Source organism: Bombyx mandarina, chromosome 22 (genome assembly GCF_030267445.1).
Source record: "Bombyx mandarina strain Sakado chromosome 22, ASM3026744v2".
Classification (NCBI taxonomy): domain Eukaryota; kingdom Metazoa; phylum Arthropoda; class Insecta; order Lepidoptera; family Bombycidae; genus Bombyx; species Bombyx mandarina.
Genome location: NC_143228.1, coordinates 6,320,743 through 6,347,743, shown reverse-complemented (window position 1 = coordinate 6,347,743; position 27,001 = coordinate 6,320,743). Strand labels below are relative to the sequence as shown.

The 27,001-nt window shown below is 35.2% G+C and overlaps 4 protein-coding genes across 4 annotated transcripts; all 4 read right to left on the bottom strand.

Annotated features, from left to right (window-relative positions):
• Positions 1-81: 81 nt before the first annotated feature.
• Positions 82-4,252, bottom strand: CPR91 (cuticular protein RR-2 motif 91). The gene is made up of 4 exons (XM_089736974.1): positions 4,129-4,252; positions 3,683-3,853; positions 814-980; positions 82-258 (listed from the first exon to the last, which is right to left on the bottom strand). The coding sequence occupies exons 1-4, from the start codon at positions 4,138-4,140 to the stop codon at positions 207-209; spliced, it is 402 nt and encodes a 133-aa protein (XP_089593100.1). The 5' UTR covers positions 4,141-4,252; the 3' UTR covers positions 82-206.
• A 5,811-nt stretch (positions 4,253-10,063) lies between these two features.
• On the bottom strand, positions 10,064-12,825 carry CPR92 (cuticular protein RR-2 motif 92). The gene is made up of 4 exons (XM_028174490.2): positions 12,671-12,825; positions 12,244-12,588; positions 10,939-11,105; positions 10,064-10,503 (listed from the first exon to the last, which is right to left on the bottom strand). The coding sequence occupies exons 1-4, from the start codon at positions 12,680-12,682 to the stop codon at positions 10,152-10,154; spliced, it is 876 nt and encodes a 291-aa protein (XP_028030291.2). The 5' UTR covers positions 12,683-12,825; the 3' UTR covers positions 10,064-10,151.
• Positions 12,826-16,665: 3,840 nt separating this feature from the next.
• CPR93 (cuticular protein RR-2 motif 93) lies at positions 16,666-18,226 on the bottom strand. The gene is made up of 4 exons (XM_028174494.2): positions 18,197-18,226; positions 17,426-17,938; positions 17,179-17,345; positions 16,666-17,043 (listed from the first exon to the last, which is right to left on the bottom strand). Exons 1-4 carry the CDS (start codon positions 18,206-18,208, stop codon positions 16,995-16,997), a joined length of 741 nt encoding a protein of 246 aa, XP_028030295.2. The 5' UTR covers positions 18,209-18,226; the 3' UTR covers positions 16,666-16,994.
• Positions 18,227-23,518: 5,292 nt separating this feature from the next.
• Positions 23,519-25,738, bottom strand: CPR94 (cuticular protein RR-2 motif 94). Its single transcript, XM_028174491.2, has 4 exons — positions 25,727-25,738; positions 25,272-25,415; positions 24,359-24,525; positions 23,519-24,068 (listed from the first exon to the last, which is right to left on the bottom strand). Exons 1-4 carry the CDS (start codon positions 25,736-25,738, stop codon positions 23,540-23,542), a joined length of 852 nt encoding a protein of 283 aa, XP_028030292.2. The 3' UTR covers positions 23,519-23,539.
• Positions 25,739-27,001: the final 1,263 nt, after the last annotated feature.

Below are 27,001 nucleotides of genomic sequence, written 5' to 3'. Positions count from 1 at the left end.
CAATATTGTTTTAGTTTAATAGTATTTGCAACTATTTCGCAAGCACTTACGTCATTCGAAGGAATAAATAAATTACAAAACAATATTTTTAACAGGTTTATTTTCGCCGCAGTTTTATATCAATAATTTTCTGTCGACTAAAAACTATCTAAATTAGGGTTTAAGTGTTAAATATCACATTAGAAGGGGCTGTTTGCCGTTGATCGCTAGTGGTACTCGTGATGAGCGGGTGCGGTGTTGTGTACTACTGCGTTGAAACTAAAAAATATAAAAAAAAACATGAAATAATTTTTTTTTTTTATTGCTAAATGGGTGGATGAGATCACAGCCCACTTAGTGTTGCGTTGAAACTGAAAAATTTAAAAAAAACATGAAATATTTTTTTTTTTTTATAGCTTAGATGGATGTATGAGCTCACAGCCCACCTAGTGTTTAGTGGTTACCGGAGCCCATAGACACCTACAACGTAAATGCGCCACCCACCTTGAGATATAAGTTCTAAGATCTCAAGTATAGTTACAACGACTGCCCCACCCTTCAAACCGAAAATGTTAAATGTTAAATTTTATTATTTTTAAATAATTCACAATATTCATAATTTTACGTTCCAGGCACATACACCTAATATTCTAGTTTTAGGCTAAACAAACTTTGGCAAGCGACATCAATTCAGTTTTGAATAGAATTAAACTATAAATTTGAAATTACATTCATGCTTTGTGCGTACGTGAGGAGTGCTTTCAGTTATCTATAAGTACTATGCGGCAAATAATAGTACATACATACTACTGAAGATTTAAAAAAAAAACTCACCCATTGTGGTCGTCAGCAGTGTATGTAACCTTTCTGAAGGAGCCGTCGGGCTGGAGCAAAGAGTACTCTCCCTTTACGACATCACCATCGCGGGCCTCATGCTGGGTCTTATGGTCGCCGGTATGAGGGTCTGACACTGAGTAGGAGTAGTCATATTTGGGATGAGCCTGTTGATTAAATTCAGTTTTACAAATTACCTGTCGAATTGAAATTGGATCACACGAGCTCATCTAGCTTACCTACTGGCAAAAGATTATTGAATTCCAAAGACACTGGAAATCCTTCTGACGAAACTGAGTCAATTATATTGAAACTATCCTATCCCTACGATTTAAATACAAAACACGATTACTATGACCGTTCAATACATCGCAACAAATACTTTATTTTACCAGTATTTTTAACAAGTTAGGAAGTAGTTAAACTTATTTAAATGAAAAGTTACAAATTATTTACGCTTTAAGATAAATATAAAAACCAAGAGCTCAAAAATTGCGTTACAAATAAATCATGAGATGATAATTTTAAGAATGCATTGCGATAGCAGATACAGAATACGCAACTACATAATCTAGATTCGCATTATGTGGAGCAACCGGCTCAAGTTATTGTCAAGTTGTAATTTGCTTAGACAAGGGACAATAAAGTGAGCGTGAGACTCCACGATACAATGCAACACATGCAAACAGCTTTTATCCAAAGGATTATTACTTTCTGGACGGTTTCGTGTTGCAAGCACTCCACCAGCCATGCTATTGGCCCTACAATCACGACTAGGACTCTATGTTGCGTCAGTAAATGTAGATTACCTCAAATCATTACCCGACGGCGTTCAATTTATGACAACACGACAACAAATCGAACCTGAATTTTGTATAACGGTTACACTGTATAATGCGCCATGCGAAATGTTGGTTATTTAACAAATTCATGCTAATATGCGTCGTGAAGTAACACCGCTGTCTTAACGCGTAATTTTGTTAAATTTAACTGAGTATTTTTATTTATGTATCGTATTTTAGGAGTTTCTTCGGTTTGGTACCAATGCCGTACGACAAGCCTGAATATGAAAAGTGAGAAACAAGCCAAGCCATTCTAGCTAAAATGGTAGACGTTCGGTGTGAAATACATACTAAAGACTTTCATGATGAAGGATTGTCGTCTAATAATAATCGAACCCACCAACATTTTATAATTTACATTAATACTGTAGTGCAGGGCGTATCATTAGCACGAGTTGGTACTACCATCCTGCTTATTTCTGTCACAAAGCGGTCATGTGTTCCTGTTTGAAGGGTCCATTATTCAATACAATTGAGATTTAGACTTAATATCTCAAAGTGGATGATAGTATGCACGTTGTGATGTCTCCATTAGCCAGTTAACGCTATTGCTTTGGGCATCCAGCTTGCTCATCCGTTAAAGCAATCATATAAAATCAACAACGAAAACTTACTATTATGGTTTTAGCGTAATTACTTTGTTGTGCTTTGAAGTGAAATTACAATTATAAAATTTAAATGCCGATTAAATTTAACTTGTGATGTAATAAGTCAGGTGCCTATTTAATTATTGTGTTGATAGGTATCATAACCCGGAAACATTGATAGTTCTGAAACGGCACGAGCAGTTTATGCAAGCTGTCAATTATTAACCTGTTACTATTGTATTACGAAACAACTTGTAATATAGGCCCAGGGAAACAATTACAAATACTCTAATTAACGTATTTAATAAATCCTAATATTTGTTTGAGCGTAACGTAACTAGGGAAAAAATGCACTGTCATTTACATACCAGGCTTTTTCTACTCAATTAGAATGTGCGCTTGTTTCTCTACGTGTATATAATATAATCGTGGAAAGTCTTCGTTATGTAAATATGAGAATAAAGACTAAACTTTAAACTATTAAAATTTTTGCTACATGAAGACGGTAGTAATAATACTGTAATTAATCAAATTTCTATGGCAATACGAAAATTTTGCTGTGAATTGAAATCTTCGCATTGTTTGAAACGTTATCAGATCATTGTGCAGAAAGATCTCGTCCTCCCATTGTTTCTTTCTGTATCCTTGACCAATATTTGTACTGTTTGTGAATGTTAGTGTGACAGAATTGCATCACTAATGAGTTTTAAGGCGATTACTGTGTCTACACGTTGTTACACGTAACGGATAATGTTCATTAGTGAAGGCTGTTACAATTCACTGAATTACGATCCCTTAACTGGATTTTAATTCTAAAAACGATTTTAATTCCTAAATGTAAAGGTTAGTTTTTTTTTTTTAAATAACCTATGTATTTTTTTAGACCAACTGTTTGTTTGTTTTGACTCTAAACGAGTAGAACCTCTTTTCATGATTTTATTCGAATTAGCTTATAAATTAAGCCCGCCTGTATCAAGTTTGGATCTAAACAGACTATAACTTGAGCAAGCTAACAATAGCCTAGAGTTTTATAGAGGTTAATGATCAGTACTAACATAAAACGATACATTGCATGAATACATTGTAGCTTTCGGTTCTTGTTAACTTTATAAGTCCCTTACGAGAAACTAGCGGATGTTGTGAAATGTATTGTTTACGCAAATTATTTGACCGTACGTTTTCTTTGTATTCTGCATTTACGTGATAATTCACCATGGAATTTTTGAATATTTTATCAATAGTTCTACATTTTTTGTAACAAACGTTTATCAGAATCCGTGTTTAAGTCATATTTTTTTTGGAATGAATACTAATCGTGTTAATTTGAATTTAAAAATCATCTCGAAAGTAACGAAATTTGATTATTATCAGATCTTGGGCTATCAATAATATTCAACATTGGGAATGTTTCTAGACGTATCTAATTTATGATTTTCTCACATGATAATCGACATGCGTGTCTTCGTGTGCGGCGTAATGCGCGACTGGCGCAACGGCTACTGGGGCGTACGCGATCGCTTCGTGGCCGTACTCCTCACCGCCGTATCCGTGGCCTGCTAGTTGGACTACACCAGCACTTGCTAGTGCTACCACGGACAGGACTACTGCGACCTGGGAAAAACAGAAATTTGAAAGTAACCTGGAAGAAGGTAGATTAAGTCATCAGCAGGCTTGATTTTTAGTGGACTGCAAGAGTAAAAAATGAAAGTGAAAAAAAAAGGATTTTTTTATATAAAACAAACATGAGAATAAATATGTAAATACAGAGCCACCACCCTTGTAGTGCATCAAAAAAATATCAAATAAATAAATATCAATAGTTTCAACAATGCGCTGACAATCCTTTCAGTTAATGATCGGGATAATAACCCACAGGAGCCACTTACTTTAGCGATCATTTTGCGTTTGAATAAGGTTTGTTTCGTCTGCACGACCACACTCAACTGGTGTTGAAGAGTCGAACTGTCTGTCTTTTATATTGGTTTCGAAGCGAGATGCGATGCACGCGACCACCACGCAAGTATACGGTAATTTAACAATGATACAAGAATTACGTAAAATTATATCATTCGTGGTTCAAGGTGAGAACTATTTTCTATTTTAGAAAAATTATAAGTATTTTTATGAACAATTAGGAATTCAAAGTTAAAGTTATTAAATAACACAGCATTAATCTAATAATTTTATTGAAATATAATAATTGAAATTATATAATTTAAAACTTTAATAATTTTTTTGGTTCCAACTAAATCTGGATTTAATAAAATTCTTAAATATTTCTTTTCTTTTCAATTATACTTTTGCATATTATTTTAATATTCTCATTTAAAATTTTGCCTAAGTTTATTTTACTCTAATTTTCACATTACCATCACCTGCTATTCAACAAATTTCTTCTGAACTTTCCTTTTTAAATCAACATTTAAGGAGATTTCCACGTAGAAAGTTATACGACCCTTTCTGTTCTCCACAGAGTATTGTAATGATCAGATAAGTAACTACGTGACTCTTGTTTTATGACTAAATGCAATGAGGAAATGAATTTTCGAGTACGTAAATCAATTTGCCGTCTGGTTTAGTGGTAAGTTACATGGTCACTACACAAGGGGGTCGCGGGTTCGAATCCCACCAAGGGAAGATATTTGTATGATAAATATAAATGTCTTTCCCAGGGTTATAGATGTGTATTAAATATATGTATGTGTATAATAAAAATCTTACATTTATTTCCGTTATCTGGTACCTGTAACACAAGTTCTTTACGAACTTATCACGGGACCAGTTAACGTGGCGTGATTTTAAAAAAAAAAAAAAACTTCATTTAAATAACATATAAACTTGATATAGTTCAGCTCGTGTTCTTCAAATAATTTAAAAGTACGTGTTAAATATTTTTCGTCTAAGCGCGCTTATCGTACTCATGGTGTTTTGCTATGAAGTTGGATCGACCAGACAACATAGACAAAATAGAAGCACCGCTACTTATATATGTATATTGAGATAGGGTTGAGACTTCAATTCTAGTGTATAGCTACTGTCCAAGTCTTCAAGCCAGAACTCATGATCGCTTCATTATTTTTTTTTATTTCTTTGATGGGTGGACGAGCTCACAGCTCACCTGGTGTTAAGTGATTACCCACCCACCTTGAGATATAAGTTTTAAAATCTCAACTATAGTTACAACGGCTGTCCTACCCTTCAAACCGAAACGCATTACTGTTCACGGCAGAAATAGGCAGGGTGGTGGTACCTAGCCGCGCGGACTCACAAGAGGTCCTACCACCAGTAAAACCCTGCAGAAGTATGCAGAATAGTTGGACAATTCGTTCCGTAATTGCGCGAGTTCACAATATAACAGCTGTTTCTGCGTGATATTTATGGCCTCTAATCTCTTGACACGAGGTGAACTATGAGCTTGTTTAACTGTTACTTAGAACAACTAGCTTTTGCTCGCGACTTCGTCCGCGTGAAATAGTTCACAAATAATGCTTTATTTTAGAACAAACTTGGTTAGCATAAAAAACGTTATAGTGAAGCCAACCTTAACATAAAGACATGCTGTCACGGACTTTTTTTTAGATATTTTAAAGCGGAACAATTCTGTCATACATTATTTTAGCGAAAATTTAACCGTTTCGCAGCGCACGCAGCGGAAGCTCTCAAAATGGAAAAAAACCCCGATTTTTAAACATTCTTTATTGGTGCTTGGCTTGTATTGGTCTTAGCGTGATGTTATATACCTATAGCCTTTCTTAATAAATGGGCTATCTAATACTGAAAGAATTTTTCAAATCGAACTAGTAGTTCCTGAGATTAGCGCGTTCAAACGAACAAACTCTTCAGCTTTTTAATATTAGTATAGATAAAAACCCGACTTTCATAAAACATATTTTAAATCCCTAAAATGCTTAACGGGTATATATTTTTCCTGTAGCCGAAAAGTAAAAAAAGTAATAAAGCAATTTCATTAAATTAGAAAATTATGTGTAATGTTAAAAGAGAAACATTTAATGAAAATTATGTAACATGCAAAAATTATTATGTCATGAAATGTTAATTTTGTTACAGTGTAAGTAGACGCTCGTTTTGTAGGCTGGTAATTACATTTTAGGATTTCGTGCTTAATTTAAAGTTAGTGCAGACCATAAACGTGTACTTTCTAATGGCTTTCTGATTTTTTAAGATAACTTCGTTTTAGTAAAAGCCGTAATTTATTCTATTTAATAGAAATAAATAAATAAATAAATAAAAATTTACTAACGATCACGCCACGTTAACTGGTCCTGTAATAAGTTCGTAAAGAACTTGTGTTACAGGTACCAGATAACGGAAATAAATGTAAGATTTTTATTATACACATACATATATTTAATATACATCCATAACCCTGGAAAAGACATTTATATTTATCATACAAATATCTTCCCTTGGCGGGATTCGAACCCGCGACCCCCTTATGTAGTGACCATGTCACTTACCACTACACCAGACGGCCGTTAAATAAGTTTCATAAAATTTCGCAAAACATTTTATTGTCCTAAATCCTTTAATAAAAATAGGCTATCTGGTGTGAAATGGTTTTTAGAACCTAATGTACATCAATCATTACGTTTATGGTCCCGTCCAAATTGAGATATGAAGTCAGGTTCCAATTTTTTTTTCATTGCTTGGATGGGTTAACGAGCTCACAGCCCACCTGGTGTTAAGTGGTTACTGGAGCCCATAGATATCTACAAGGTAAATGCGCCACCCACCTTGAGATATAAGTTCTACGGTTTCAGTATAGTTACAACGGCTGCCCCACCCTTCAAATCGAAACGCATTACTACTTCACGGCAGAAATAGGTAGGGTGGTGGTACCTACCCGTGCGGACTCACAAGAGGTCCTACCATCAGTAATCACCACCAGAAATCATCACCAATAATTGTATAGTATCACGGTTGTTATGTTATGTATAATATCACCTACCATTTACGCCGGAACTTATTACTATTTCGCGGCAGAGATAAGCCGGATGATGCTCCTTAATCGAGCGGGATCACAAGGATTCTTATCAATAGAAACTGATAATCAAAACTGCTAAATAAAATGAAACGAATGCAATTTTGGGTGAAATTTCAAGAGTCTATTGATAAATTCAATTTTATCTTCAAATGTCTATGCGTCCGTCCACCTTTACTAAATATTTCGGAGCGGATTAATGACCAAAGTGTTACTGACCAATTTATAAATTATTATAATTTTTCGAAATGCATTAGCATTGTTCTCAAGCGGCCGCTCTCTGTTTTGGTTACTTAATCGTTAAATAATTATTTACACACTTATAAAATTTTCGCCGGCCTATCTCGTTAGCTTTAATTATGGTTGATAAGTAGAGCGTTGCGCCCCAACATGTGGGCCGCTGAGTGCAATATAACACACCATATAATTTATTCAACCTTGCTTCTTAGCACTGATTTTGCACTGATCATTAAATAAAAAGGTTCGCAAGCATCCTCACCTTTTGTTTCTTGGACACGCTTCAAGATATTTTTAAATATGTATACATACATAATATAAAATCATCAACCGCTTTAACCGCTTCAACAAAGTGCGGCATCTCTTCAGTCTCAGGTCCATTAGACGAGCATTCAAACGATGTCCTGTTTTCTTCGATATGCCCGAAGCCCTAAGTATTCATTTAACACCCTTTTCACCGTGGTTCTGCTTAACCCCATCTGAAGGGCCAACAGTTTCTGCTTACGTTTGGGATTTCTTTGAATTCGCGCCTTCACAGCTTTTATCACTGCTGGAGTCCTAATAGACCGAGGGCGACCACTTCTTGACCTGTCTTCTACACTAGAGTCTTCATTGTATCGTTTGATGGTACGATAAACGAATCTTTTGGTTATATTCATAATTTTCAGTATGTTAAAAATTTGAATTGGCACGTAACCGCAACGATGCAACGCAATAACTGCAACACGGTCTTCTTTAAGCGTCCACTCCATATTTAAAAATGAGTAAAATTCTAAAAGTATACATTTTTATTTTCATGAACAATTCGAAATTCGAATTCAATAAACTTTTTTGTGGCCAGCATACTAAAAGAAAAGTTTTTACTGTGTGACAATACTTATGACCTGACTAGTTATATTGTTTGTTTCGGTCCATAAGTATAATAAGGTTATCAACTTGACTGTCTTTTATTTAAATGTATATATTTGCTCGTATATTTTAATAAATTCGAAAAAATATATAGAGAAGAGGAAGCTCGTTTCTGAATTATGTCCATGGGGTTTAGTTATCATTAGGAAGCGGACAAAAAACCTAATCAAGTAATTTTTAGGCCTGATTAATAACTGCAACTAACGAACTGTTAAAGGTGTAATTTGATGGAGTTAATTCATTTTATAATATTTATGGAGTTCCAAGTATTGTCTCAAGCACTTACATTAGAAATAAGCTCGAAATACTAATATAATTCCTACCAAAGTATTTCTTATCTGTAACGCAATGAAAAACAATGTATAATTATGCAGAGCACCTATTTCGAAGAATACGAGATATTGCAACAGACATCTTATACAAACATTTAAAGATATATAAATATAAGGTATATAAATTTTGTTGCTTAAGCTAATTTCATATAGCATTCATGGGACATTACAAAATGTAAGAAAGCCTTGCTTCGTGACTGTTTTGTACAATCGTGGGCCAGATTTTACCATGATACGACTGTAACATTAAGATAACAAATAGTGTTGTGCACTTCCGTCATATTATGATGCTACTAATAACTACACTGTGTCAAACTAATGTGATCTTCAATGTTTTCATAATATACATAATATTGGATTTGAAGAATAAGTCTACATGTATTTTAAACTAGTGGGATTCGATCTCGTTCTGCTGTGATTATCGTGAATTGTATAAAAATTATGCTGTGGCTTTCCGAAAAATAATGATTGAACTGCTTGTCCTAATATTTTTGTATTGTACTAGAGTTCCCGCAGTTGTCGAAATTCGATTATAATTAATTAGAATTGTAAGTTTTTACACTATTATGATTATATTTTATACTTCTATAATCACAAATTTCGCCAAGGCTACACTATAAAAAAATATAAATAAAGACAAACAATATTTAATCTATTCTCAATTTGACCACAGACGACAAGAACAAAAGTTTGACAATAAATAGTATGCATGCGTGTGTGCGTCAAATACATGGTATGTAGTGTGTGTAATGTTTTCTTTATTGATTTAATGTATCTTTTATGCATTATTTAAAAAAAATATTAGCCTTGTGCACTTCTTCTCTATATTCTCTATAAGGGTAGAACATTTCATACTCCTCCGTCCGCGCAATTTTCGTAAAAAGGGATACAAAGTTTTTGCTTCACGTATTAATATTATTGTATTATACAGGAACAAGCTGATGGACTTCCTGGGGCTGATTTGTATATGTGCTCCACTACACTAGATGGGCTATGAGCTTATAAACAATAAAAAATAACGTTAAATACGTTGATGTTCTAGTGCTAGTCGAAATTCAAGTTCTGTTCTGTGCTATTAGGTTTGGTGTGAATGCACGAAGCATGTTTTTTTATTCACTGCCAATTAAAAACGTCAAGCGCAAGAATGTACACTATATAGTGTTGTGATATTTTTTTTGTTATTACGTGAACATGAATAGTGGGTGATTAACGATTTTCTGTTACCTAACATCATACATCCGATATGTTTTGTTCAAGACGGAACAACAAGCGAACGTTTTCTCCATTAGGTAAATGTATTGTAAGGGAGTTAGTAAGGGAATTGATGTCAAAGAATACGTATTCAATCAGAAATATTTTAATCAGTTTTTATTTTTAAATAATTAAATAGAAGTTAAGATTACAAATATAGGATTCTCGCAAATTTAATTCAATGATGAGCAGCGATGTAGTGTGCTGGTGCAGCGTGTACGGCGTGCACGAGAGGAGCTGAGTGTACAAGAGGAGTGGCGTGGAACAGAGACGCTGTGTGGACAACGGGGCCGGAGTGAACTAGGGGAGCGGAGTGAACCACGGGAGCGGAGTGAATTAGGGGAGCGGAGTGAACCACAGGGGTTGAATGAACTACTGGGGCTGAGTGAAGCACTGGGGCAGAGTGAATCACAGGGGCAGAATGAACTACTGGAGCGGAATGAGCTGCGGGGACGGCGTGGACAGCAGGAGCCGGCGATGGAGGTGCAGCGTGTGCGTCAGGCTCGGAGTTGTGTACAATAGCGTTGAATCTGATGTAACAAATTAAGATACATTACTACAAAAAAAGTTTAACAATCAATTAGACTCCTATTCAGAATCACAGAATCGTTACTAATTCGGTTACGAAATAACTTAGTAAGTTATTGCAGTGGCGTTTTCTGAACAAATTGAATTAAGATTTTACTCTTAAGTCATCAGAATGCTAAGATAGACAGTTCTTTTTAATAATTGTTGATTACCTACGTTTTAAAATAATTCGAGGACTATCCGACCCACACGAATCGTTGTTCACAATTTTACTACAAAACAGTTTGTGTTAGATTTATTTTATAGTCGTCTATAGTATTCTATGGGACAATTATTGGCGCAAATTGAAGTAAACTAATTTTCTTACTTATATGTTCGCAACACTTCGTAATTACACGATTGTTTTAGATATTACGTAAGCTGAATAGAAAACTTACCCGTTGTGGTGGTCAGCTGTGTATTCGACCTTGCGGATGGAACCATCAGGCTGGAGTAGAGAGTATTCGCCTTTCACGACATCACCATCACGGGTTTCGTGTTGGGACTTGTGATCGCCGGTGTGGGGATCCTCGACGGAATATGAGAACTCATACTTCGCGGGAGCCTGGAGAATATTATCCAGTTCATATGTAATCTATTCGTTACCAGCATAGTTGCAATCAAAAATGTTAAATGAACAAACTTATTAGTTTAATTTGTCGCAATATATTCTACAAATTCAATTCAAACATATTCCATCATTGGATCAAAAATCAGTTTACCTATTAGTCATTTTATCATGTTATATTATGATGATAGTTCTTTCACTAACAAACAATCACGCATAGCTTGACCTGTTAAGGTCGAGAGTTTTATTCGTAAAGAAACTAATGGTTATTTTGATAAATAGTTGAACGATTCAAACAACCGCTTGATAGATTGCCCATAAATAGTTGCAAAATCGTCTGTAGACTAATAACGACAAGGGGCTTACACAATAAAATATTTAATTGGGTCGTATTAACTGATCACATTTTTTAATCATAATAGTATCTAAGATGCCTTTCACTTTCTTTGTATCGGTGAATTTTGTTTCGTGTAACGTTATGTGGTGTCCGAGTTTAATTCCAGTTAGAGCCTTCGAATAACATGAGGCATTTAGTTCGTTTTATTTTTCATTCAGTATTTTTTCGATATAATTGATTTTAATTGACCTTACTAAAGGAATGTACTGTACGGAACAACAGTATATCCCTCATGCTTAATCAATCTTTCAAGAACTATCGGAAGTAGCGAAGATAAACTTAATATTTCTTCCGTAACTATACAATTATAATTTTGATTGAAATCACCACATACCAGAAAGATCTATACAATGTTGGTGCACAGAAAATACATTACAATACTTTGCTTAGAGATAATGTGCTTAGAGAGAATGAGGATGCTATGTTTTTACTGGTAGTAGGACTTCTTGTGAGTCCGCACGGGTAGGTACCACCACTTTGCTTATTTTTGCCCTGAAACAGTAATGCGTTTCGGTTTGAAGGGTGAAGTAGCCGTTGTAACGATATTTGAGACCTTAGAACTTATATCTCAAGGTGGGTGGTGCATTTATGTTGTAGATGTCTATGAGCTCCAGTAACCAGCTAACACCAGGTGGGCTGTGAGCATGTCCACCCATCTAAGCAATATAAAAAATCGGATAACCTAATCGGATAATCTTCGACATATGTGTGAGTTATTACATGTGTGCTATTACTTACATGGTCTTCGACATGATCGGAGTGCTCGACGGCAATTGGAATCGCAGCGTGGTGCACGACCGGAGCATGTTGCACAGGGCTGAAGTGTTGGACCACTGGCGAAGCATGTATATACGAAGAATGTTCCACGGGGGCGGCGTGAACAATAGGACCGGCATGTTGAATCAAAGGGGCTGCGTGAGTCAGTACTGGAGCAGCATGACTCAATACTGGGGTATAATGTGCCGTTTCTTGATGAGAAGGCTCGTCATGGCGGACGATGCTTTGGGAAGACACAGCATGGCCGTGGCCCTCGTCTATAACACCACCTTGGCAAATAGCCAAAATCGAGCAGACTACAGCAATCTGTAAGACGAATAGTTCAATTAAATATAATTAAGAGTGCGTAATAAATATTATTTATTAATTCCGGCGAAGGATATCTCACTTTGAAGAACATGTTGAGGTGCCTTACTGAAGCGTGGGGTACGTTTGATAAGTTCCCAAGTGCAGTGGTGGGTTTTATACAAGTGAGGAAGCGGTTCGGGTGTATGTCACCCGATACAACAAAACCGGCCCAGCATAATATGACACCACTGAACACGATCACCTTTACACCTTTACCTTACGTCATTTTAGTGATTTTTTTATTTTGTTCAAGGTTATTATAAAGCTCTTTTCACACGATTCATATTTCGGGCCTGAAGCTTTTAGTTAAAAAAGTATTTGAAAAACTCAAAATGTAACAAATATTTCGTATCCAAGCCATATTTATTCTTATGTTGAAATAACGGATATTTAGTCGATATTTTGTTCTTAGTCGACTAGAAATTTCTTGTTACTTTTGAAACTATAAGTCTAATATTCTTAGATAATAAAATATCTTATCTGGAAGATGTTGCACTTGGATTCGAAACCTTATTTATACCATTGAGATTAGAATTTTGCTGCTAAAATAGGCGAGACGTTGGTATTGTCTAGTACGTGCACGATAAAGAAAAGCCTTATTACCTATAGAAGATAGAAGCTTAGGAGATATCAAGGTTGGTATTAAACTCAAAGCAAATTTACTAAATACATTTATAAAACCCTACTACAATTTTATCTTTCCGTATCGTTGTCCATTATGAACAAAGCTGTACCATAGCAGCCGGTAAGAAAGTAGCGTTCTGGGTTGCTCCAGTAAACTGTTACACAACGACAGGCTTGGGGCACATTGGGCGGTAGTGCGTAAATTACGGTATAATAATATAAATAATATTCAAACATAAAGCCGAGCTAATAATCCTCAAAATTTTACGTTTAATTTAAAATTTAAATATACCATTAACATTCTGAAGTAATATTTATAAGGATAGTGGTTTTTCTTCTCAGTCGTACATTCCTGGCGGAGTGGTCGTGGTTATATTATATCGTCTTATTAGTTAGTTGGAAATTTTGCGGATAGTGTATAGTTGAATGCAAATGTTACTAGAACTGACGCCTCTATGTGGAAGGCAGAATTCACTTTAAATTACCTAGACGCTATGGTAAACGCTCGCCAATATATTGTCAGTGATCTTGTATTTCTATATTATAAAAAATGTGGTCTCAAATTGGTATGAACCGGTGACGCCCGCGTCTGCTCCACTCTAACTATCGCTAAATAAAGGCATTTTCTTAAAGTACTCATACGATACTTACCTTATGGTAATGGTACTAAATTTAAAATTAAAATAAAATAAAATAATGGAAGAATTAGTTTATAAAGTAAAAAAAAAGGATAAAACACGCGAGACCGCTCAGCTGAACGCACATATTACAAACGAGTAACGTAATAACATTATTTTATTGTAGCGGTTCTCGGTGTAACCTCAACATTACGTTGCGCGGACAGTTTGCAAAGCCCGCTCCGCATATTTCTCTCAACCGGCTTGCCTGTGCGGTAAATGGACAGAGCTTCACTTGAAGGTCACCGTATAATCTTAATTTTTTAATGAAAACCTTTACAGGCACCGACATTTTTGTGCTCATATTTTTTTTGGTAATCGTGTATTCAATATATTCATTGTGCAGACATCGATTCGGAGTTTTATTACATTGATAACGTGCATGAATGGCGAGGCAAGTCTTGTGTAATGTTGAAATAATGAATATACTGCTTAAGCATCTCTGGATTATTGCCTAATACATTTAAAGAATGGATGTAATTGTACCTTGTAACATATCTCAAAACATTTTTTTGCGCTGACGTACTTAATAGATAATATTAGAATTTGAATCTCCTTTTTGGATTAAGTCTTCAAACTCCTAGAACACAATATAATAAATTAATAAATTAATATAATAAATTAATCACAGATTATTATAATAAATAAAGACCTAATAATATGTTTTTCGTTTTTGTTTTTTCCTTTACCTATGTGGATGAAATAGCTCACGACCCACTTGTGGGTAATCATTGACTTAGACACAAGTGAATACGACCGTCCATGTGGAGACATGATTTTTAAATTTAAATTTCAAATTTCAAAAGACTATTCACTTAACCTTAGAACCGGAACATTACTGTTTTGTCATTTCTAAATTTAAATCTAATATTGTCTATGACCTTTATAGTGAGTTAGTGTAGGGTAGTTAAGAGTAAATCCTTTTTTAATAATTTAATTGTATCTATTATTGTTATACATAGCTTTTCCGCTAGAACGATGGCGGACTAATGTCATTACTAGTAAATCTTAGTATTTGACTACAACAGTTTTATTACATACAAACTTTTTGTCTGGTAACATATCACGCAACCGCGTTTTAACCAATGTCATTTTTATTGCTACATGCTAATTCTTAATTGATTTTTTGTTCACACCGAGATAAATCTTGATTTTATGGAGCTTCTATTTCTTGACGCCGGATGGGAAAATGAGAGCTACCAGAATATGAGTGCATCCGCTGCGAAACATGATATTGAGGTCTCAATTTGACTGATATTATTTATGTACTAGCGACCCGCCCTCGCTTCGCTTCGGAAACATTAAAACACACATGAAACCAAAAAAATAAAATAATTTATTTTTAAAAAAAAGTAGCCTATGTTCATCAGGGACAATGTCGGCTTCTAATGGAAAAAGAATTTTTCAAATCGGTCCAGTAGTTTCGGAGCCTATTCGAAACAAACAAACAAACAAATCTTTCCTTTTTATAATATTAGTATAGATGTCTTTGTGGCAGAAATCGGTAGCATCGTGAAGTCGAAATCTAGAGAGTAATTAATTCAAATTATTATATTCTTATAATATTTCTTACAGTTTTTGTTATACTTTTACTGATTTATTATCAGAAAAATCTGTTAAACTAGAGTAGAACTTTTTGTTCTTACGTAGCGTCGATGCAACCATGAAGCCATTTGATTTACGGCACTAACGATTAGAGATTTGTGAGCATTTAATGTGGAACGGTGTTCAAATTTATAATACCTTATTAACGACCTCATTAATTAATGTAGTACGTATGATCTCGGAACGCTCGTATAGCGTTTGTTATATTAATAGTCAGTTTTTAAGGGTAGGAGTAAAAATAAGGAACTGAGGAGAAATAAGATAAAATAAGGAGCCTTCGTTATAATGCTTGTATAAATATGTTAATCGGGTTTAGGCGGCAGCTCGGCTTGGCATTGCTGACGTTTATGGGCGACGATGACCACTTTCCATCAGTTAGACCGTACAGTGCCAAGAAATTTTGGAATAGTAGCTAATATAATAGCTCTATTTTAGTGGTACCTGCCTGGTACTACCAACATTATTCTACTATTATTAACTATTTCTGCCGTCGATTCATTATTTTTATTTGTGTATGTGTGTTTCTAATTGATTTTAGTAATCATAATTTTTTTTTAAATGGTAATTTTAATAATATTTCTTAGATTCTATATACCTACACATATAGACTGATTTATAAAACGAATGGCTTGTAATTTTAATTTTAAATTAGTAATTTTCGTTTCGATTTGAAGGTTTATACTATTCAGTTGTCATACATCTCATGTTATGAAGAAGACAAAATCGTTGCTACAACTTAAAAAATATGTCCACTTTATTTGTTAAACATCTGCATTTTAGGAGATTCTTGCATGAACTAGTTTTTGATCGGTCACTTCAGTGGTTGCGTTTTGCTTTCACTCCTCATTACAGCATTGTATGGTAATATTCGGAGTGCAATCTGGCTGAGATCTGTATATTCTCACGGTCCACCGGACTTGTTAGTGAAATAAACACTTCTTGTTTTAATGCATATGAGATTGCAGTATTTCCTTTCGTCTTTTGGCTTACGTCGTATATTTAATTGGTATTTCAGAAATTAATGATCGTTGCGAAATGAATTTTGAAACAGAAACAATATGAAGTTACGCATGGAACAGCTCTTCACGGTGTGTAAATGATTTTATATCGGGTTGAAATAAATAGTATGTAATTTTCTAAACTTTAATTTATTGTTTTTAAGCCAACCTATTTACATCTGTTTGCCCATCCCCATTAGAAAGCTTGGTTATGATGATATTAAACTATTCTACAGGCTATCAAAACACAACGAGATATACACATTCGAAGAGACAGTTTAGAGATAATAGTTTTTCACAATTGACTTGAGTTTTTATTTTAGGGCGTGGAAAAAACATTTAAAACACTCGACAAGATACAAACATACATGAGAACAAATGAAAGGCTTTATGGGTTTTCGCGACTACAGGTACTCGAGCAAATTAACACTAATATCACAGATCGAGCAGACTTCAAGTCCTAATGATGATGTATCACGGGAGGCGTATTGTGGACGACTGCGTTGAAACTGTTGACACAAAAAAAAAACTATATTTAATTACATTCAAAGATTAAGATTAAAACAGATTAGAGTAAGATTAAAATAAGCACACATCAGGTAGTTTTTGGCCAAAAAATTGACAAGACATATCTGTTTATTTACCCATTGTGGTGGTCAGCAGTGTAGGTGACCTTGCGGAATGAGCCATCAGGTTGCAGGAGGGAGTATTCACCCTTGACAACGTCACCATCACGGGTCTCGTGTTGAGACTTGTGGTCGCCGGTGTGAGGGTCTTCAACCGAGTAAGAGTATCCGTATTTAGGATGGGCCTGGAATATGATATTGAAATATTAAAATAATTGTTGAAATATGGTGAAATTAGTGAGAAATTTAGTCAAATAATCTTTACATATTCGTCAACATAATGATCTTCATGTCCAGCCGAGGCGGCGTGGAGTGCGGTGGAAACGTGAACAGCTGGAGCTTCATGAACAGCTGGTGCTGAATGGTAGGCGGGGACCTGGTGAATAGCTGAAGTAGCGTGGATTGCTGGAGCTGTATGATATGTAGTTGCAGAGTGAGCAGCTGGAGCTGCATGGTAGGTAGGAGCTTCGTGGCCTGCTGGAGCTACATGGTAGGAAGGGGCAGAGTGGATTGCTTGAGCTGCTTGGTAGGAAGAAGCCTCGTGGACGGCTGGGGCTGCATGGTAAGTAGGAGCCTCTTGGATGGTGTGAATGGCTGGAGCAGCATGGATTTCAGGAGCAGCCTGTGCCACGGGAACAGTATGCAGGGCAGTGTAGTGAATGGGCGTCTCGTGGTGGATGGTTTGATCATGGCGCACGATATTCTGAGATGATACCGCCGGGTCATGATGTAGGAGGCCTGCGTGGCTTACGGCCACAACAGCGCACATTAGCACAATCTAAAATATCAGAAAAGAAAAATTTGTGAGACACAGTATTGATGCGATAATTTTATTTGTGAGCAAAGACTTTTCAGCATTTTGAAAATTGGTACATATTTACTTATCCAATGTAAATTAAAAGTACAATAAAATATAAGCAGATTGGTTGTTGAGCTAATAATAGAAATTCCGATATAGTTAAAGTGGTTTCAGGCCTGCCCTACGCGCTTATATAATTTACTCTCGATTTGATCTTTGGAAAGGAGTTAAGCTTACTTTGGAGAACATTTTGCTTTGGACACAAAAGCCTTAACTGGTATTAGTCTGATAGTGCTGTCTTTTTATATAACTAACAAATAAGACGGTGTCGTGGTGGGGGCCTATTCCCGACGATATCCGATCGGATCATAGTAATTGCAGCGTTACCAATCTGATCGCATTATCAAATGTCGCAATAAGCGATATAGCCGTAACGTGTATCGAAAATGAACAATAAGTGAGAGGATTTTATTTCTTTTTTTTTCTTTCGTTCCCTTGAGTCGATCATTTTTGAGATATAATTGAAAACTGTAAAGGGTCGTTTAGTATGATGCTTTAAATAATAGGTATCAGATTCTATTTTAAATTATGAATCCCCACCTTCTGTTATGGTCTATATTTTTTAATGTTCTTGCAAGAAGATATCCTAATGTTTTTTCGTGACTTTCTCTTCACTCTCATGATTGGTATTGGATTATTTATTAATACTTTGTGTGTGTTTGAGCAAAAATAAAAATAAAAACCTCCCATTTTTGCTTTCGTTGGGAGAATGAATGTGCTATGCGTATGTATTCCGAAGGATATGTCGTATAATTATTCTGATAGCATCCGTTTAAGTCTCATTGAGACGCTGCGCGAGCGGTCTAGGGCATTTTATCGGTACTAAAATATTATCTGTTGAAGCAATACAATTGTAGAGGATGTTAGAATAATATTAAGGCTGAGTGATGTGAGTTTAGCGACATGGATAGAACTATTTATAACTGATGACTGACTGACTGACTATAATATGAATTTCCTTAAGATTTCGTTAAGATATTAAGTTTGTGGAATGCACTCTCAGTACGTATACGACATACTGAAACGTTAAATAGCTTCAAACGACTGATTGAGGAGCATTAATTATAAAATTAGTTGTCATGTGTTAAATTTGTGTTAGCTTAAAATATCTAATTAGTGTATACAGAACGTTGCATTTATGTTTCATAAGTATTTATGTAAAATATGAAATTTATGTGAAAATTGTTTATTCAATATTTATACATTATATTTATATTATTAATATATATTATTATTTATTAAATCGTACTCCGCCAAATAGGCACTGTTCCTATGATATCGTTTTTATTAAGCTCTCTTGGCGCGTGATGAATAATCTTTGATTCCTAGATCGAGAATACGGAAGTAATAAATTGAATTACTTACATTTATATACCACTCGTCTCAGAGCAAAAAATATTGTAAAAATCTAAGTGATGAATTATTTTTTTTAAATCCCGTGAGTTTCAGATTGCTTATGGAAGTCGGAAGTTGTGGGGCCGCCCTAATCCGGCCGGTTCTCCAAATTCGAAAATTAGCAATCGATGTCAGCTGATTGAAACACACACATACACACACACTGACGCTGACGACACATAGAGTTCGCTCGAGTGTAGTATAAATAGAAATAGTTTAAAATTATTGTTATATTAAATATTTCGTTTTTCATTATCATATTTTATTTCGTATGCTACACTTCATTTCGTTTGTTTAATTACATTAATTATATTATATTCTGTAAAGTTAGTATGAAACAAATAAAAGACAAAATAGACAAGCACATAAATTACCGGTCACCGTCCTCGTCGAACCAGTCGTTTGCGACGAAGGGCTCGACGAGCGAACTAACCCATAGACACAGCCCACTGAGTTTCTCGCCGGATCTTCTCAGTGGGTCGCGTTTCCGATCCGGTGGTAGATTCTGCGAAGCACTGCTCTTGCTAGGGTCAGTGTTAGCAACTCTCCGGTTGAGCCCCGCGAGCTCACCTACAAACGTTAGGGCGAAGCTGAAATAGCCTCTCAAGGCTATCAGCATAGGTAGGAAAAAAAAAAAACACATAAATTAAACATATTCCAAGCCCTTAAGTACAAAAGAACTAGTTACTCAGATGGTGATTGTCTATTGTTAATGCTCCGTATATAGAACATTTAATCTTGCCAATACTCGTCAGGACTCACAGCGAAAGTTAAGTTCCTTGTAGGCCCGGCAACATGATATTATTAATTGCTATTCGACAAAACTCGTTAATCTACATAGATTCCACAACTACCGAGATGTATAACAGGATTACGTAAATCTTTGAGGGCTTATGAAAATTGGGATTTATTCGGACCGGTTTTAACTTCCTTGTAATAGATGTAGGCCGTTTGAATATTGTGCATAGTTGCTGATATTTGGTAACTATCACATTGATTGTAAAACGTTCTTACAGTGCAACTACTATTAATAATCGTGTAATAAAAATCAAACCCGCAAAATTATAATTTGCGTAATTACTGGCGGTAGGACCTCTTGTGAGTCCGCACGGGTAGGTACCACCGCCCTGCCTATTTCTGCCGTGAAGCAGTAATGCGTTTCGGTTTGAAGGGTGGGGCAGCCGTTGTCTATACTGAGACCTTAGAGCTTATATCCCAAGGTGGGTGGCGCATTTACGTTGTAGATGTCTATGGGCTCCAGTAACCGTTTAACACCAGATGGACTGTGAGCTCGTCCACCCATCTAAGCAATAAAATTTTTTTAAGGATTTCTTCCATTGTAAATAAAAAATATGTAAACAGGGCTTAATTTTTAAAATTATTTATTTACTCGGTTAAGTTTATTTTTTTATTTATTAGCTAAAGTAAGATAAACTCATGATTCACCTGATATAAAGCGGTTATTGGAGCATTACAATGACATTCGATTGACCTTCAAACTTGTACACATGATTTTGTCGCGACAAAAAAGTTTAGATTATTTTTTACGAACTTTAGTAGCCACCAGGTTATAAGATTGGGTACTTATTTAAGCAAATAAATATTAAATAATTTGCGTATACGTGTGTTGATTAGCATTTTATTAGCTTGACCTGTATCGTATGTAAAGTAAAATAAACCCATATGAATGAGAATAGGTTTGACGATATATTTCCTCTATGCCCCATATTTAACTCTATTATTACTGTATCGAGTTAATAGGAGAGCTGTGGAAGATAGGAAGCGCAATCTCCACCTCTACTTTGGTTTTGGAGTCAAATATACAAAAACTGCGTTAATAAAATATCATCATCATTATCCTGCACTTCTCCCAGTCACCTGGGGTCGGCGCAACATGTTTTTTCCTTCCATACTCTTCTATCATATACCATTTCTTCGCTCACTCCCCTCTTACCCATATCGTCTTTCACGCAATCCATCCATTTCTTCTTAGGTCTACCTCCCCCTCTATATCCTTCCACATTCATAGTTCACACTCTCTTACCAACCTCATTTTCATTTCGTCTCATCACATGTCCATACCATCCCAAACGCGCACTTCTCAGCTTCTTTGTCACAGGTGCCACTTTCAGACTTCCTCTAACATATTCATCCCGTATTCTATTCATTCTCGTTACTCCACACATCCATCGCAACATTCGCATCTGTGCTGCATGCAATCGCCTTTCATCCGCCCCTTTAGTGGTCCAACAAGCTGCGTTAATAAAATATATTTATGTTTAAAACATTACATATGAATAAAAGTATACGTCATTGTAAATACCTTTACGTCATTTAATCGTTTTGGGTAAATCATTAAATATCATTATCTGCAACGATACTTATTACGTATTGCTTTAAACAAATAGTTGAGATGCGTATTAATCAGACTTCTCATTTACGAAGTAACCGAACCGGTTCGTGATTCGTATACCTATTCATTGTATGAAATATAACTGTGATGATTACTTTTGTTGATTAATTCATGACACTTATTTAAAATTTCGCAAGTAGTCGCTTACAATGAATATGTTAGATGACTTTGAATAAATGATTCTAGGTTGCAGAATTTGATATTATAATAAACTAAATATAAATTAAATATATATTAAACTAAATATAAAATATAAAATAAACTAAATATATATAAATAAATAAATTTTGCTCTGGGAGATTGTTGACCCCATATTTATGACCCCTGCAAGATTGGAACTTGATTCCCGATCCGTGCCAGTATCTGTTTTATAATATGTGATGTGTGATGTGTGTGTCTGATATCTGATATACATTGTCCCTTACGTTAGATGTTGTGTAAGAAAACTAAGCGATTTTCCGGAGATTTTTTTTAATTTTAAATTTTATTTTTGTTACTTCGGTGTGTGGACGAGCTCACAGTCCACCTGGTGTTAAGTGGTTACTGGAGTCCATAGACATCTACAACGTAAATGCCGCCGCCCACCTTGAGATATAAGTTGTAACGTCTCACTATAGTTACAACGGCTGCACGACTACACGGCTGCCACTGCTTCACGGCAGAAATAGGCAGGGTGGTGGTACCTACTCGTGCGGACTCACAAGAGGCCTCACAAGAGATATTTGGATAGAGCAACGTTTACTGACTATGATACTAGCGTATTGGGATCATCCAACTGACTTTACTAGCGGTAGCGCGTAACGTAAGTTAGTACCAGTTGGTATCACCATCCTGCCTGTTTCTGCTGCGAATTAGTCATAAACTCCAATTTCAAAAACGGGACAACCATAATACACGTAAAAAATTATTAAAACTGCGATCTTATCTCTCAAGGCGGACGACGGCGTTCCCAGTCCATAGGACTTACATTCTCATCTTCAAACAGGTGTGACTTTTTTTTCAAATATTTTATCTTCTGCGCCTATTATTTTCTATCTCGATCCCCTTACTTATGTACTTACTTATGTACTGATTTTGGTATCCCAAATTGTACTATTTACAGCGGGATTTTATCCAACCGAAAACAGTAGGCTGTATTTCAATGAGGTCAGTTTATGTGATCTTCAGTTTTATTAATTTCATGCAATCTAATCAAGACGGATGGCGGCATTTAGGTTTTTAACGTTTACGGACTCCGGTAACTATTTAACACCACGTGGTCCGTGAAGTTATCTATTCTTCAATGATAATTTAAGAACTAAAAGCACCCAAGCTATATCTAATGACAATTATTGTTATTGACAGCCTGTTATTTAGGTGTAACTTATTTCTTTGCTTAATTAAAAAAAGTTGTAGAATTCCAAAGAAATACTTCACGCAATCATAATGATATACGATGTACAATCTAAATATACGATGCAACCTACGCCATCTGTACATATATTTTTAACTTTTACTGTCGCGATAATGCCATCTTGTGTGGATATGATAAGACTTAAAAAACGTTCAATTTAAAAGCGAAAGTTTCTCGGTATAAAGCAAAGGTGGAGCTTTTTAAAGAGTTCGTAAGTTCAATTCATATATTACATTTATTCTCATTTATTTGCTTAGCATAGTTAAATTATTATAGTGACTTAGAAACTATCCGAAATTTTCGACTTTACATAAAATACTCAATAAACGTAATAAAACATATGGTAGTGTGACGAAGCTACTTCGTTGTCAGGACTGGGGTCATCTTTTTTTATTATCTCTTCGCCTTTCATAGCATCAATTACGGAAGTTTCAGTTGTTACAGTATTGATCTCTTCTGTGCTTCCTTCAAGTGATTTCTCATTTTCTATAATCAAAGGAGTTGTCGAATCGACCACTGCACCCAAATCTTTTTGAATAGGTCTCTCAGTATTTGATTTTCCAACACTTTCAGCATTTGCTGGTTTTAAAGTAATTTCTTTATCTGATGTTTCAACATCAGTCTTAGTGGCACTCTTTTGAAAACCAACGGAATCCTGTACATTTTCTTGAACAGGCTTTCCTTTGTCAGTGTTATCAAAGCTAACGTCTTTTGCGGTGTTCTTTTCTGGGAAATAGTGATTGATCTTGATGCCATGTCCGATAGGGTAAAAGTGTCTGGTGTGACCAAAAACTGAGTATGCGTGGTCACCGTGCTTATGTACACCTTTACTTACAACAGCGCTGAAACTAGAATAAAATATGATTTTACTTTGAGTCAATTCCTTTCTTCATTGTACATATTTTAGCGCCGACTTATTCACGTGCAATAGTCTAAAGATGAGCCCCTTTTGTGTTTTAGTTTTATATTTTCTAGAAATCTGTGCTCGGGAGTTTTAAAGAATTTTAGATATAATGCCCAAGTGTCATTAGTTGTTACCCATGTTAATGGATTTTAAGGAATCGTGAATTAAAACGGTGTTAAATTTCCTATAACAATAAAAATTGATAAAACTAAAAAATAACATATAAATAATTACCCGTTATGGTCATCAGCATCGTATTCCACCTTCCGCAGCGAACCATCAGGTTCGACAAGGCTGTATTCACCACGAACACGATCTCCGTCACGCGACTCACGATGAGTTTTGTGATCCCCAGTCTTTTTGTCTGAGACTGAATATTCGAATTCATATTTCGGATATCTCTGCAATAGAATCAATGAAAATTAATTTAGTTATTAATAGCATTTCATCGCTTTAAAATATTTATTAAACACATACGAAAACGGCAAAAAAGGACCAGTTGAGTACCATTTGCTTCGGCGTTTGTCAACCGATTTTCCATTATTTGTTTGTTGTTCTTGAAGCTTTTTTTAATAGTCAATGGCGACTCGAGAAAGTTTTACCTAACCCAAATAAATTTAGATGTCGAGGTGTCAGTGAATATGATAAGAATCCCGATCATTGAGTGATCAATGGGTATTATATCGTAATGTATGATGTATTGATACTGTATTTTGATACAATGATAATGTATTTTTTGTGTTCCAGCCCAGCGGACACCCCCAAAGCCCGCTTATTACTAGTTGGTGGTTGTTGGAGCCTATAAATTTTATAAAAAGAATGCCGAATCCCACCTTGCGACATAGGTTTTTAAGTTGAAGTCTTTTTTTTTAACGGTTGGCGCTCCCTTCAAATATTTTGCTTAAATTGAATTTATACGAGAGCTCCTTCTTAAAATGTTCGGCAATTTTGCTTGTTTGGCGTTTAAATAACTTAAAAGAAATCCAAAAAAAAACAGATTATTTTCAACAATTGTATAAAAACATTGTATTCAATTATTGCATACAACAAGAATATACAATATAAACACCGTTTTTTTTAAATTGATACGTAGTAGAAAAAGGTTTTAAATACTGATTTGTCATACCAGAACAATTGAATAACTTACATAGGTTTCGTATTTATAGATTGGACTCGGCGGATGATAAGTTTTTATTGTTTTCCATGCACCATCTTCTCCTGCATATGGTCCTTCGTTGGGATCGACGAAAACTGTCTTTATTCCACCGACGAAGCAAATTAATAAAACTAACTGAAATTAAACAGTTTTAAAGGAGGCATTAATGAAAACGATTAAAATGTATTCGATTTTGTATGTTGTGCGTTATAAAGCTATTATCATGAGTATTGTACGCGATGGGAAGAAAGTTGAAACCTTTTAATGAATATAATTTTAACACTTGAAGTTTATTAAGTATCTTTTCGAAAGTATTATTATAGGAAAAATTAAAAAAAGGCGTCTATATTTCGTCGTCTTCGTCATTTTGTATAAGAAGCAGCCCTATCCAAATTATAACCTAACGATCGGAAGTTGTTAATTTTTAATACTAAACTTAATATTACCTGAGAATACATCTTCCGGTTTATGGGATGAACTGCCGTCTGCTGAATGTAATGAGAGACTGTTGACAAAATGAAAGAATATAATCCATTTTATACTTTTTCGATGGTTATTATATAAAAAAATGTTAGAGCTTCGCTATTGTAGCAGGTCCTATTGTTCGACTTCCTAGCGAAAGCTTAACGTGGATTAGATAAAAACACATTTTAAGGAGTATTATGACTCTACTGAGATACACCTTTGAACAATATACTTGCTTATCATGATTTGATTGCTTGACTGCTTCTGTATCTGTCTTGGCCAATTGGGCATCGTCAAATTGTTATCCGTAACAAAATAAATTGCTGCAAAAATTCTGAACTGGAATAACGACAGACTTATGTCTAATAAAAGTAATTTTGTATAATAAGTACGCTGATAATGTTTTGATTTGGTTCATAGTCTGTTAGCTTGTTTTTAAATTAAAATGTTAAACTGACATATCTACGTTTTATTAACGAAATAAATTTTTATTGCAGTTTATCGTATCATCTCTCTATGATCAACAAAGACGTATTTTTTCCACTTCGAGCTTTTTGTAAACGGATACGGAGTTACAGATTTTAGTGTTTTTAATTGAATAGAAAGAAATGACAAGTAAAAATCTTTTTAATATGTTCTTTTTTTTTAATTCTTTGAGTTCCGTGTCCACACGTATTGGACATATAATCTTACATTATATTATTAGTGTTAGGACCGCAAAGGGCTCAACTTAACAGCAGTGATTGTTGTGCAAAGATCAGCCTAATAGTCAATCGATTTATGCTTGAAGGCTTGGATAGTTGTTGTTTTAATAGAGTTGGAGTTTTGAGGTTGACACCCTAAGCTTAACATTTAGGTTGAGAAATCTGTGGATTCGAGTTAATGCTAAGCACTAATTTGTAGCATTAGCGATAAGGCTCTAGCCTCAATAGGCGGCGGAGAGGCCGCCTCCCATCGACACGACTAAAAACATTAGAAAAGCTGATAAGTTGCATTAAATAAGCGTTACTTTATCTTCAGTTTTCATGAGTTGTAGACTGAATTAAAACTAAGTTTTTTTTATTTATTGCTTAGATGGGTGGAGGAGCTCACAGCCCACCTGGTGTTAACAGCCCACTGGAGCCCATAAACATCTACAACGTAAATGTGCCACCCACCTTGAGATATAAGTTCTAAGGTCTCAAGTATAGTAGTAGATCCAAGTCTGCAGTTCGCTGTAGCACGTAGGTGGGCAGGATCGACCGGTGAAACACTAC

Bases quoted from the DNA above. Each gene is read 5' to 3' on its own strand.
- CPR91 (XM_089736974.1), bottom strand. The intron at 981-3,682 runs GTGAGAAAATCA...TTTAATCAACAG, and splicing joins ACACGCATGTCGATTATCAT to GCTCATCCCAAATATGACTA. The intron at 259-813 runs GTGAGTTTTTTT...TATATTTTTTAG, and splicing joins ACTGCTGACGACCACAATGG to TTTCAACGCAGTAGTACACA.
- CPR92 (XM_028174490.2), bottom strand. The intron at 11,106-12,243 runs GTAAGTAATAGC...AATATTCTCCAG, and splicing joins CCGATCATGTCGAAGACCAT to GCTCCCGCGAAGTATGAGTT. The intron at 10,504-10,938 runs GTAAGTTTTCTA...TTGTTACATCAG, and splicing joins ACAGCTGACCACCACAACGG to ATTCAACGCTATTGTACACA.
- CPR93 (XM_028174494.2), bottom strand. The intron at 17,346-17,425 runs GTAAAGATTATT...ATCATATTCCAG, and splicing joins ATCATTATGTTGACGAATAT to GCCCATCCTAAATACGGATA. The intron at 17,044-17,178 runs GTAAATAAACAG...TTGTGTCAACAG, and splicing joins ACTGCTGACCACCACAATGG to TTTCAACGCAGTCGTCCACA.
- CPR94 (XM_028174491.2), bottom strand. The intron at 24,526-25,271 runs GTAAGTTATTCA...ATTCTATTGCAG, and splicing joins TCTATAAATACGAAACCTAT to AGATATCCGAAATATGAATT. The intron at 24,069-24,358 runs GTAATTATTTAT...ATTTTATTCTAG, and splicing joins GATGCTGATGACCATAACGG to TTTCAGCGCTGTTGTAAGTA.